The 11914-nt window shown below is 33.6% G+C and overlaps 1 protein-coding gene across 1 annotated transcript; it reads left to right on the top strand.

Moving 5' to 3' along the window:
- Positions 1–1257: 1257 nt before the first annotated feature.
- Positions 1258–6517, top strand: LOC142339916 (putative serine/threonine-protein kinase kinY). Its single transcript, XM_075390275.1, has 2 exons — positions 1258–2446; positions 6010–6517. Exons 1-2 carry the CDS (start codon positions 1378–1380, stop codon positions 6246–6248), a joined length of 1308 nt encoding a protein of 435 aa, XP_075246390.1. The 5' UTR covers positions 1258–1377; the 3' UTR covers positions 6249–6517.
- The last annotated feature ends 5397 nt before the right edge of the window (positions 6518–11914 follow it).

Here is an 11914-nt window from a genome sequence, read left to right on the forward strand (position 1 = left end):
AACATGGAAACACTTTTGACAAGTTGTATGAGAGAATGATGAAGCCAGGGTCTTGGAACAATAAGACCAGCGATTCAAGAAAGAGATTTTATGTTTTTTCTTTTGCATCTTGCAGTGTAACCCCCGCAATAGAAGACTTACAGCAAACTGGTTTGTTTTTCGAGAGAGCTCGGGTTGAGTTCAAGCTTTCGGTCTGTATAAATGTTCACGACAGTTTCCGATTGCGGTTCTTACCTTGTTCTTTTTTTATTTTTTTGATTTGGTAATTGAGCTGTTGTGTTGCAGGTTATGGTAGCACAATCTTTTCTTCATTAATGCAGCTAAATTTTTGGAATTTGAAAAAGTAATTTTTTCTACAATTCATTTGTTTATTTTCTTGTTGTTTAACTTCGTTATAAAAATTGTTTCATTTGGTTAACTTTTTCGACTGAGAACTGGGCCGCTTTACTGGTCTTATGTGTAGTTTATCAAGCTTGCTTATTTGTTGACTCACCGAAATTTTTCAAAAGGCATTGAATATTTTGCTTTGACTTATTGCGCATCATGAACATGAAGCAATAAATAAGAATATTTTTTCTTAAGAAGAATTCAAAATTGGTTCGAAAAGACAGAGGTTCAAAAAAATCTGAATGGAGCCGAAATGTTTCCTTCGATCTCTTAATCTATATCGCAGTGGCTCATTGCATTCGACTGGTTGAAACAGATTATCAACAAGGAAGATCGATCATGAAAACAGCATATCGATAGGTAGAACGAGTGGGATAAATTTTACCTTTTGTTGCTGCTCTTCGGAAGTAAATAGATGGAATATAAAAGGTCAGAGAAGAAGAATTGAAAATATGTGACTCGCTTCACAGCTAATTAATTACTATTCAATCTAATCATTCCATGGTATGAGGTATTGATTATCACATCCTATTTATTGGTCAAACGCTCCTTTTCGATTTGGAAGTTAAGCTGGCTCGACATGTATTTTTTGCAGCTCTCTAGTATTTTCAATCTTAAACTTGAGAATGAAAGAAAATCTGTTTTGTTCGCATGTTCTGATTAACAAAACATCACAAAATTAATGGCACTTTTTTTAAACAATGACATAATTAGACTACAACAATAAAAAATACTTGATTTTCTATTGTGAACTCACAAGTACGGACAAGCTGAGATGGAAAACATTCTGTTTTTTTATGACGCTCAAAAGAGTTGTTTTGATTATTTTCAAGTTTGCTCAAAGTTCACTCGAGTTTCAAATTTCACATGACTTCACAAAACAAAAACAAAAGCTCATGCTCGTTCATAACACTTCTGCTAAAATTACGAATACTGTCAAACAAATTACATGTAACATTTTTCTATATTGAGCTTAATTTTGGTCAGAGTATGGGCTCTATATGCAGTTCTAGCACTGATCGTGATAATGAACATCCAAATTTAGACAAACAACCAAGAACAGCAGCTTCGAAATCTAGCAGAACGACTCAACTTTCAGGTCTAGACCCGGAGCAACTTCGGTTCATAGAAAACATAGCTTACTATCGAGCTCTCAGAAACAAAGCCGATCTCTTGTACGAAGAACGCGAGCGTGAAAAGAAAGCAAAGTTCCGGAGAATCGCTGAACGAAACGTGAAAAATCAACTCAAAACACAGAACGAGCTTATCAGAAAGTCAAAAAAGGAGGAGCGAGATTTCGTTGCAGATAATGCTGGAAAACAAGCGACAAAGGAAAAAGAACCAGAACTTGATCCAGACTTTTATCCCAAAAATATCAAAACTATTTATCTGAAATCATGTATTGGTTCCGGGACGTTTGCTTTAGTTCATCGCGCAGATGTTACCATAAAAGGAGAAAGCGAAAAAACGCTCGCAGTTAAGGTTTTTAAACCCCAGAAAACCGAAAAAGAACCGGTTCCTGGTTACCGGGAAATAACAGTTTTGAAACAACTAAATCATAAGAACATAGCCGCCTATATCACGCACGGATTTTTCGAAAAAGGACCAAATGCAAATTCAACCTTTCTTGTAATCGAGCATGTTTCAGGCGGTTGTTTGAAAGATGAACTGGAAAAACTGCCGAAAGGTGGCGCAGTTGGACTTGCTCTTGTCAAGTCTTTGGCAATTGACATTTCAAGTGCTCTTTCATATATACATTCACAGGGATTTGTTCATCGAGACATCAAGCCTGCAAACATTCTTCTGCAAGTTGAAGAACGCCAAGGCAATGATGAATTTGCAAACAATATTTCGTCATGTGATCAAACAACCGATGCAATCTCGTTTAAGTTGTGTGATTTTGGATCGGTCAGAAAGATCGGAGATAGGAATGATTCTGTATTCACGAAAACCTACGCTGCCCCTGAATTGCTACAAAAAGGCGACCAACTTTCAGCTTCGAGTGATGTTTTTTCATTCGGTTTGGTACTGATGCAATGTTGTCTTGGAATTAAACAAGGTTTGAGCGTTGTGCTTTGTTCTATCTTGGCTCAGTGATTTTTATTTTTTTCCTTTTGATTACTTTCACCTTCTCAATTTTGATCTTCCAACACGCCTCACAAGATTGTCAAATTTTTCATTCGCCTCAGAGAACTGCTTTCATTGAACTTTCATAACACAACATGAAGCAGTTTTTATGGACAATTCGTGAGCATGGTGCTCTTATTATACAAATAAGATTAAAACCAATCATAAATATTGTGAAAAGTAATCACAAAGATATATATCTATTTATTTTTTTTATCGAAACTGGTTCTTCATTAAAACTTGTTGTTCAACAAGTATAGCTCACCATTCATGATGCTGAATGCCAGATAGTTTCCATCAAATGGCCCCAAAAATTAAAAAACGGCTACAATTGAGCTTCCACTTAAAACATTTTCAGGTGAAAACAAAGTCCAGTGGGAAAAAATGATTAATCTGGAGAACAAAGCAAAAAAAAAATTAGACGTGACAAAAACAAAATATAATGTTGATAAAGACTTCAGCTGTATCACATATTTTGATAGCTTCTAATTTCATTTGACTTTTTTGTTTTTAAGCCGAGAAATCAGATCAAATGTAGAGTTCAAGGAAAGAAAGGGAAGCAGAAAACTGCCTGGATTAACAATCGACTTGGATAATCTACACAAAACAATCTTGGCTTTGAACTCACACTTGAATTAAAAAGGATAACTGGAATAGGCATGCCTATGATAGTTGCGACAAAATAAATTCGAAGGTTCCGTCGATAACCATGGATTTTCAATTTTCAAAAAAAAAGATCAGTCAGTCAACACACAGTCAAAAACGCATTTTTCTCAATTCAAATGCCTCATAAGAAGCATAAAGTACGTTTTTGGCTGACAAAGGTTCTAGTTACCTCGCGAGTACCTTTTTCTGTCTGAAGAATTTAAGAAAACAAAGCCAGTAGAACAGAGTCAGTAAAACGAAGCAGAGTCGCACAATATAATCCCTAACCCAGCTTTATTTACATTACAAAAAAATTGACAAAAAACAGAATCTTTTAGGTCTTGCTTCAATAGGGAGGAAAGACTGTTAAGGGAACAAAACTTCTCAAAACGAACTTTTGACCTTGAATATTACCAGCAGTTACTAACAACAAAATAATAGAAACAAAGCTACTGTTAAAATCCAATGTTGGAAAAAAGATGTTATCATTCTAAATCATTAGTCAATGTTCGAAAACAGAGAATTCAAAAATCAATTCAAGAACAAACTTTCTTTAGCTAAAAACCAGTACTCCTCTTCGAGTCGGAGTCGTATGAAATTCTCAACTTCCCTAAATAAAAAAGTACCTCAAAAATTCACGTTTGAAACCTTATGTGGGTTCAGTCACACGTAACACCGTAATGTCAACAAAATTGGGGACACCTATCGTACCACCAAATTGCTTTAATGTGGCAAACCTATAAATTACCAATCTTCTAAAAAATTTTGCGCGAAAAGCTTATTACTGAAACAAGTTTTATTTCCATTGCAAACAAAGCAGCAGTTTCTGACTTGATACTGGAACTTCTCAGATACACTTTTAAATATCGTGTTAAACGCATCATTCAACGAAAGCGATCAGTGACTACGACGCCTGTAATTGAGGGCATTAAAATTGAACGGAAAAAATTTCAGCCGATTTACAGCAACGGCACATTTTTTCTCAATTTTCTCAACTTTTTAAGTAATGTTGCCTACTATTTGCCAATCATGGAATTCAAAATTTGGATTTCTTGTTGCTCATAAGTTAGTGTTGCTCTAACTCCACTAAAAAATTTTTAAACTAACTAGAAAGGGAAATAAGAGTGCATCTTATAATGATCTTCTTAAATTTTTGGGAAAAAACGAAATATCTTGTGACAAATAATGTTTCAACAAAACTTATGAGATTTCAAAATTCTAGGCATGCAAGAAAATATGCAAGATAAGCAAAATTGTTGAGAGATTTTACTGCAAGATTAAGTAGAAAAAGTGTCCCAAATTGTCCTTTTTCTTTTAGAAATTGTTTTTGTTTCAATTCTTTGGTTATTTGAAATTGATTTTCTTTGAATCATTGCATTTTCAGATCTAATCCACGCTCTAGTCTTGCAATATCTTTTTAAAATAAAACCTCGGTAAATCCTATAAATAATTTTAAATACGTGATATAAAACTCCAAAAAAATTGGTGACTCTGAAAACAGTTCTCTGCAGACACAAATTTTCTATTATTGAATAAATTGGACATTTGTAGGCTATCATTTGGTTTTCCTACCAATGAGCCAATAGATATCTTAAATTTTGCGGCATTCGAAAGTTTTTAACATTTCGGTTTGAGCAGTTTACTCATTCACCATTGGCTAAGTCATTCCCAAGTAGAAATATGAGGTTGCAGCGTACTCTATGGCAAATTGAAAAGAACTTTACAAGACAAGTCCTAAAATACAGCCCAGTTTTACAAAGGCAGCTTCGCAGAAACAGTTTTAAACCTAAAAACCAAAAAAACATAAAGATAGAAAAGACTACGATTTTTAATAACGACTTTTTTTTTAAAATTTCTGCTGGCACTTGGCTTTCAATAATTATTAAAGGTTTTTGAAATTCGTAATTAAAAATAATACTCCAATTTTACAAGTGTATGTTTGCTTGGTTTTTAGGTTCAAAACCAGTTTCTGCGAAGCCGCCTTCTTTGTTGATTTGAAACTTTGGAGGTTTTTGATTACAGTGTTCTGCAAGTGTATAGATTATTGCTCCAAGTTTTGCAATGCCCTATTTTATGATCGTAAACTGCGATTTTCCAATTATTTCACCATTTTGTTTTTTTTCTGTTCATTTCTATCTAGTCCATTGAATAATTGTTTCTGAATTCGTGTCTTTGAAGACTTGAGACTCAGTAATACTTTTGGTAGTTTGTAATTATTTTAGAAACGTTTCTGTTTCTAAAATAGGTAGCAGAAAACCAGAAAGAAATTAACAGAAAAAAAACAAAAAATGTTAGTTCATCCTTTGCTAACAACTTCAGTCCACTCAGCACCAATTACATACTAAGCACCTATTACATTTCCTAAGACACCTCAAAACTTCCACGCAATTTATTGCTTTAACGATGTACGAGTTTATCTTGTTAGAATCGACGTAAACCTATATGTTATCTTTCAAAATAGCAAAACCCTGATCATTCCAATTACTGAATTTTAATAACAGTGTACAATATTTATAGCTTTTAGAACCGGTAAGTTCAGCTTATCAAACCATGACCTTAATCTGGAACTTTACAATAACAAAAGACCAAACGCCTGACATTTGTAACTTCGGAAAAGCTGCAAACGTTCTACCGCCGTTTTCATCATGGTTTGATTTTTTCTCAAATATTGCGTTGTTACACCATTTTTAAAGTATAAATTGCTTTCAAAGAAATATGTTCTCGTCAAAATGTAAAGATTTTGTGAAAAAAATGTAATGATCTTGAAAAATGAAAAAAGCAACACAATATTCCCGTTTTTTGCTCACTTCGCAGATTCCATTTATACACATCTAATTTCCTCAATTTCAGCCAAAATCAAATCCGGAGGCTACTCCGGTCCTCAAAAGGACTTGGACACAATGTTGGAGAAGATAAACCCACAATATAAAGAGATGTTGACAAAATGTCTGCAAAAGAACATAAGCGACAGATTCACCAGTCAACAATTGATGACCTTTGCGATTGGACTACCCACAGATCAGGAAGCAGAACAATCTAACAATGACAAACTATATATGGCTGAACTTCCGGAAGTTGATATTTTGTAGCTCCTGGTGCAGTGTTTGGGGCCCCCCTTCGTTTTTTCACTAGACGACCCAAGCTGAGATCCTCGTTGCAAACTACCCATAATCAGACCGGCTTGGTCAGAAATCAGGCATGCTTAGACGATTGTAATAAAATTTAAAAATTATTGAGAGCAGGATAGTCCTGAAAGCGGAGCTCAGCCTGGGGAATTTCAATTATCCAAGATATAACATAGTTTCTCCTTACTGTGCCGATTTAATAGATCGAGCGACCAATAAATCAAACATCGTAATCCTTTTCACATTTGTTTATAAATCTGAAATTTTCAGGATGCAACGGAACCATAATTTAAATGGGTTGCAATAATGGGTTAAAAAAATTCAGAGGTCATCATTTTTAATGTAATTAATTTTGAAACAAAAACTTGAACACTTTTAAAAGCAAAGTCTACACTGCAGCTCGAATTTATCCATAAAAAACACCACTGAGATAAAAAAAAACTTTGTTTATTTGACTTTTTTCCCAAAATTTTCCAAACGTATTTCCAACTGTGATTTAGCTTTTACAAAATCGTTGACCAAATGGTAATACAAATGTTAGGTTTTGTTCACACGCTTTAAAAAAATCTAAATCAATTTGCACATGATAGAGGTCATCAGCGGCAAGTCATCAGTCACTCCTTTGTGTTGATGAAATTTACGCATTTTACCAAATTGTTCTCCTGATGAAAGGGGAAATGCCCAGTCTGATGAGAAAAGTAATAATCAACACGAGTCGATTATAATCACGAGAATCCAATAAGTTCTTACCTGAGGATCCAGTCGTTCGTACCTGATGTAGTGAGGAGAATTAATGATAATGGAACTCGCAGCTATTAACACACTCCTGCTTTCTTTGACACACAATTCTGCCACAATCAATCAGATCAAAAACATTTCGTTTTGGCCCAGAAATGATCTTAGTTATATGTGAGAGAAGTAAATCTTGTATCAGAAGTGACTAAGTTTAAAACCACACATCAGCCGATTACAAAATTTGGATGGATTTCACTATTTTGTCCCATTTTGTATGAACTGGAGAAAAAAGATAAAACTCATCTTTAGACATAAGAAGACCTAAAGTTTCTTCAGCATAATGAAAAGTGCGCATAATAAAAGACTTTATTTCCTTTGAAAAATCAATGTTACCATTGTTTTAATCCCATGCTCGAAAACCGATCTCACAATAAATTCTCCAGTGTGAAAACGATCTCTACCAAGAATTGCATCTTCGGTTTAAATCTTCATAATCAACAGTTTTAGAATTCGGAATAACAATACATCCAACAAGGTGAATCTGTGATACGTGTTTGCCCAGCTGTTGCAACTCATCGTTTGCCAAGCAAAACTCAACATTTGAAATATTAAAAACTGTGTGATTTATATGCACATGCACATATTTTTTATTTAAAATCGTTTTTCCTAATACCAATCACAAGCCGGTTGAAAAATCGCCCTTTTTGACGCTTCATTGTTGCCTTTCGTTGGGAAAATGATGCTGAAAAAGGTAAATCGTGAGATCACTAACTTTGCCTTCCAGTTTGCTTACGTTTTTTAATTACAGTCTTGGAGATTTAAAGACAAAAACAAAAATGTTTTGTTGACAAATCAATTTTTGGATCTATTCTATTTCGCTCCCCCCAATGTTTTTTATGACCCCCAGTTACAAATTATATGTTGTTATATAGCACGTTACTGTGTAAGAAAATAGCACGTGCGCCTGGGGGTCATAAAAGATTTATGCTCACTAAGCTGGAAGCGGGGGAGGGGGGAACAGAATAGATCCCATTTTTTCTCCTATGTAAACATTGACGTCAGCTTAAAAAAATCTTCAAAGTAAATATTGAAACTTTTTTATTCGAAAACTGATGAAACTATTTTCCATCCTTTTACAAACAAAAAAGTTTCACAACGAGGAGTTGTGCTGATCTAGTGCATATTTTGTTACAATTAAAATGATTTATCAAAAATGCCTTTTTTGAAAAACAATCCCTTTTGAGTCACTTTTGAGATTTAAACTTCTAGCAATTTAAAAATGCGCTAGTTTCAGGATAATTGATACACCTAGATAGTGAAATTCAATAGAGATAAACACTAAACTGGAAAACAAAAAATTTTTTGTTGTCAAAAATTAACACGTTTTGATCAAATATCAAGGAGCGTTGGAACAACAACAATTTTCGAAGTTCGAAAACCACGCTTACGATATCCTGTCACTGAAAACCAGCGAAAAGGAATTGTAAAACCAAAACAAATCAGACGGACCAATTGTATTCTAAATTAAAAACGGACGAATTTCAATAGAAACACAGAAATCAATAGAAACATAGAAACAACAGAAACCGCAGAAAATTCCACTATAGCAATTACTTTTTCCAAAAATAATTAACTAATAAAGTAATAGAGTTCTACAACTTTTAACTCCGATTAAGAAAAATAAACATCAAAAATTATTTTTGAAGTCTCGCAACTCATCACGAAACAGTTCATGCTTCTTAGAACTAACACACCTGTAACAGTTTTCAGTTACAGTGACAATTAAATCAACCTGTTACTACTTTCGGATAATCCATCGTTTATTAGGCTGAAAATTTATAAACAGCAAAAAAAACGCATTGAAAAAGCACTTGAAGAACCATCATTGAAAAGCTTCTGAATAGAGATTTACTCAGCAAAAAAATGCATTATGATTTTCAAAACATCAGTGATGCCTTTCAAAAGCGAATTAAAAAATTCCTAAAATGACTATCAACATTACAAAAAACTGGCCTCTTATATTCAACAGTAAACATTATCCAAAACTCTCATTAGAAAAGCACAGAGAAAAAATCATGTTGAAAATGACAGTTTTTGTCCCATTTTCTCAGTCAGTCATATAATCACATTGACTATATGCATAATTACTTTAGCACAACATACTATTTGATATAGAAAAGAGATGAATTCCATTGATTTTATACTAAGGATTATTTAGAAAATTACCAGCAAAGATTTATTTTAAAATTTACAGCAACTGTTCAAAATACATGGTGTTTAAGTATGAAACGGTTTTGCTGTAAACGGAAAAAAATGGTCAATTTTTGTTGTAAAAGAAGTCCGATGAAATCTGTCATTATGAAGACTACGTGACAAGGCAACAAATAAGGGCAAAACTAAAATAAATAATCAGTATTTTACTTAAACAGGTATTAAAGTGGTGAAAACAAATAACTAATAACTGAAGAGATTAAAAGGAGCCGAATTTGTCGTGTTATAAAGCCGATGGGAGCAATCATTATTGGGACTAGCCAAGACGATAAAATAAACAATAAATGAGGGCAAAAACACATTGTCAAAATTACCAAAATCAAACATAAACCGACCAATCTCGAACGACAGGCGGGCGGAAAGACATTTGACCCCTCCGGGATTTGAGTCATTAACCCCAATTCATAACCAGATGAGCTTCCCACTCGGCTATCAGGCCCGACATTTTGTTATGCTGCAACCGATTTTATATTAGCAACAAGCTTTACTTTTAAGTGAGAGCAATAGAGATCACTCAAAAATGAAGAACGAAAGCGTGAAAAGTCACTGGAGAAATCAAAGAATGTTCTAGAACACCGGAAAAACGGTCAAGCAAAAAATTTGCATAAAAAATACCAACACGTTTACAATAATTGCTATGAACTTCGTTCAAGGGCAATTAGTAACCATCAAACGAAACATTACATATATTTACTCTCAGTTCAAAAACATCAATGGGACTGAGTCATTTGAGGCTAAGTGGCAAAACAACAAAAACAACAGAAACGATAAAGGCAAAAAATTCACTAATATCTTTTGAAAAGAGAAGATAGAAAAACTTTCGGCATCAACAAAACATCAATTACTTTCAATTGTTTCCCACAAAAAAGACAATGCAACATACGTGCAATTAAAGCCATTAAGTGATGAGAGAATAAAATCTATGAACGCTAAGAACTCAAGGAGCTGCAAAGTCAAGAAACCATTAGCTGACCTATGAAAAATTCAAAAAACACAACTACGCATAACTGGAACACATGTACTGTCTTTAGTAGCTTTGCCGAAAAAAGAAGTGAAAACAGAAGTCAAATTTTCGGACGTGAAAAAAAACGTCAATAACCGATAATCTGTTAAAAACGAATTTTTCCCTCAACTTCAATACAGTAGCTTGGGAAATTCTCACTCCTTAAAATATTTCTTTTTTGCCCCTTCACTACTCCAGACTAACTAAAATCACTACTTCAATTTGACTTGTTTCTCAAAAATTAAAAAGTGTGAACAGATCTTAAAACAAATCAGCGCCCCAATACAATCCAAATTTTAAAAAAGCAAAAAGTTGCTGCTCCCAAGAACAGCACACAATCGGGACGCGAAAACTAAATTTCAGGTTTATTTAATTGCCTGCTCTTCAATCAATCAAATAATTTTTACAAATTCCTAAATAGCTTCATTCTGAACTCAGAATATTTTCAACTTTTCAAAAATAAAAAGAAGTTTGGGACCAAGCAAAATCAACCAATCCTGCGTTCGAAGGAAGCCAAAGCTGTAAAATTTTCAGGTTGATTTCATTTAATGGTCTTAAATCAAACAAAGATTCGAGTACCAATAACAGCCTGTGACTTTGAAGCTTTAATTCAAACAGCGATATCGTCCGAAAATATAGCAAAAAATATTTTTCTCACGAAAAAATCAGTTTTTCATATGTGGTCAAAATCAGTGCTCTAATATCTTCAATATACACGCACCTTTTTTTGTGCATTTCTTGACTTCTCCATTGATTTTTATAGTAGAAAAAATTGTTGAAATAGCAGGTAGATTATTAATATAAAAGCAACTTTTTTTATCAAGCTTGCATTTTAGTTTCAAATTCAACAACTATTATAACAATTAATTTTTTTTAATGAGATCACGAGTCCTAATTATTTTTCTCTGCACTTCTAAGTAACTCAAAAATTTTCCAAATTCAATGCAAGTTTTGGCTGTGACAATTCCACCAATAAAAAAATGGCAAATTACGTATGTGAAGTTTACTTTTTCTGAGATTTGAGAAAATGGTACCGATTCCTTCTAGAGGCCGACAGAAACGCCTTCAGAATTTTTTTAGCCCAACAACAGAACTAAATTTACTCTTAAGTTTTTCTGAAAAATAGATCTATCGAAATTCTCCTACAGCAATTTTGATTTGTACGTCAGCGCAATTGTAAATTTCGATTTGATTAAACTCCTGTTCAACATCCAGGAAAATTACCAGCAAAGATTTATTTTAAAATTTACAGCAACTGTTCAAAATACATGGTGTTTAAGTATGAAACGGTTTTGCTGTAAACGGAAAAAATGGTCAATTTTTGTTGTAAAAGAAGTCCGATGAAATCTGTCATTATGAAGACTACGTGACAAGGCAACAAATAAGGGCAAAACTAAAAAAAATAATCAGTATTTTACTTAAACAGGTATTAAAGTGGTGAAAACAAATAACTAATAACTGAAGAGATTAAAAGGAGCCGATTTTGTCGTGTTATAAAGCCGATGGGAGCAATCATTAATGGGACTAGCCAAGACGATAAAATAAACAATAAATGAGGGCAAAAACACATTGTCAAAATTACCAAAATCAAACATAAACCGACCAATCTCGAACGACAGGC

The sequence above is a fragment of the Convolutriloba macropyga genome, chromosome 5 (genome assembly GCF_964194025.1).
Source record: "Convolutriloba macropyga chromosome 5, txConMacr16.3, whole genome shotgun sequence".
Lineage (NCBI taxonomy): Eukaryota > Metazoa > Xenacoelomorpha > Acoela > Convolutidae > Convolutriloba > Convolutriloba macropyga.

What these genes read in the sequence shown, in the direction of transcription:
- LOC142339916 (XM_075390275.1), top strand. Translation starts at nt 1,378, where the DNA reads ATGGGCTCTATATGCAGTTCTAGCACTGATCGTGATAATGAACATCCA. An exon ending in TTGTCTTGGAATTAAACAAG is followed by an intron (nt 2,447 to 6,009) that starts GTTTGAGCGTTG and finishes CCTCAATTTCAG; the next exon opens with CCAAAATCAAATCCGGAGGC.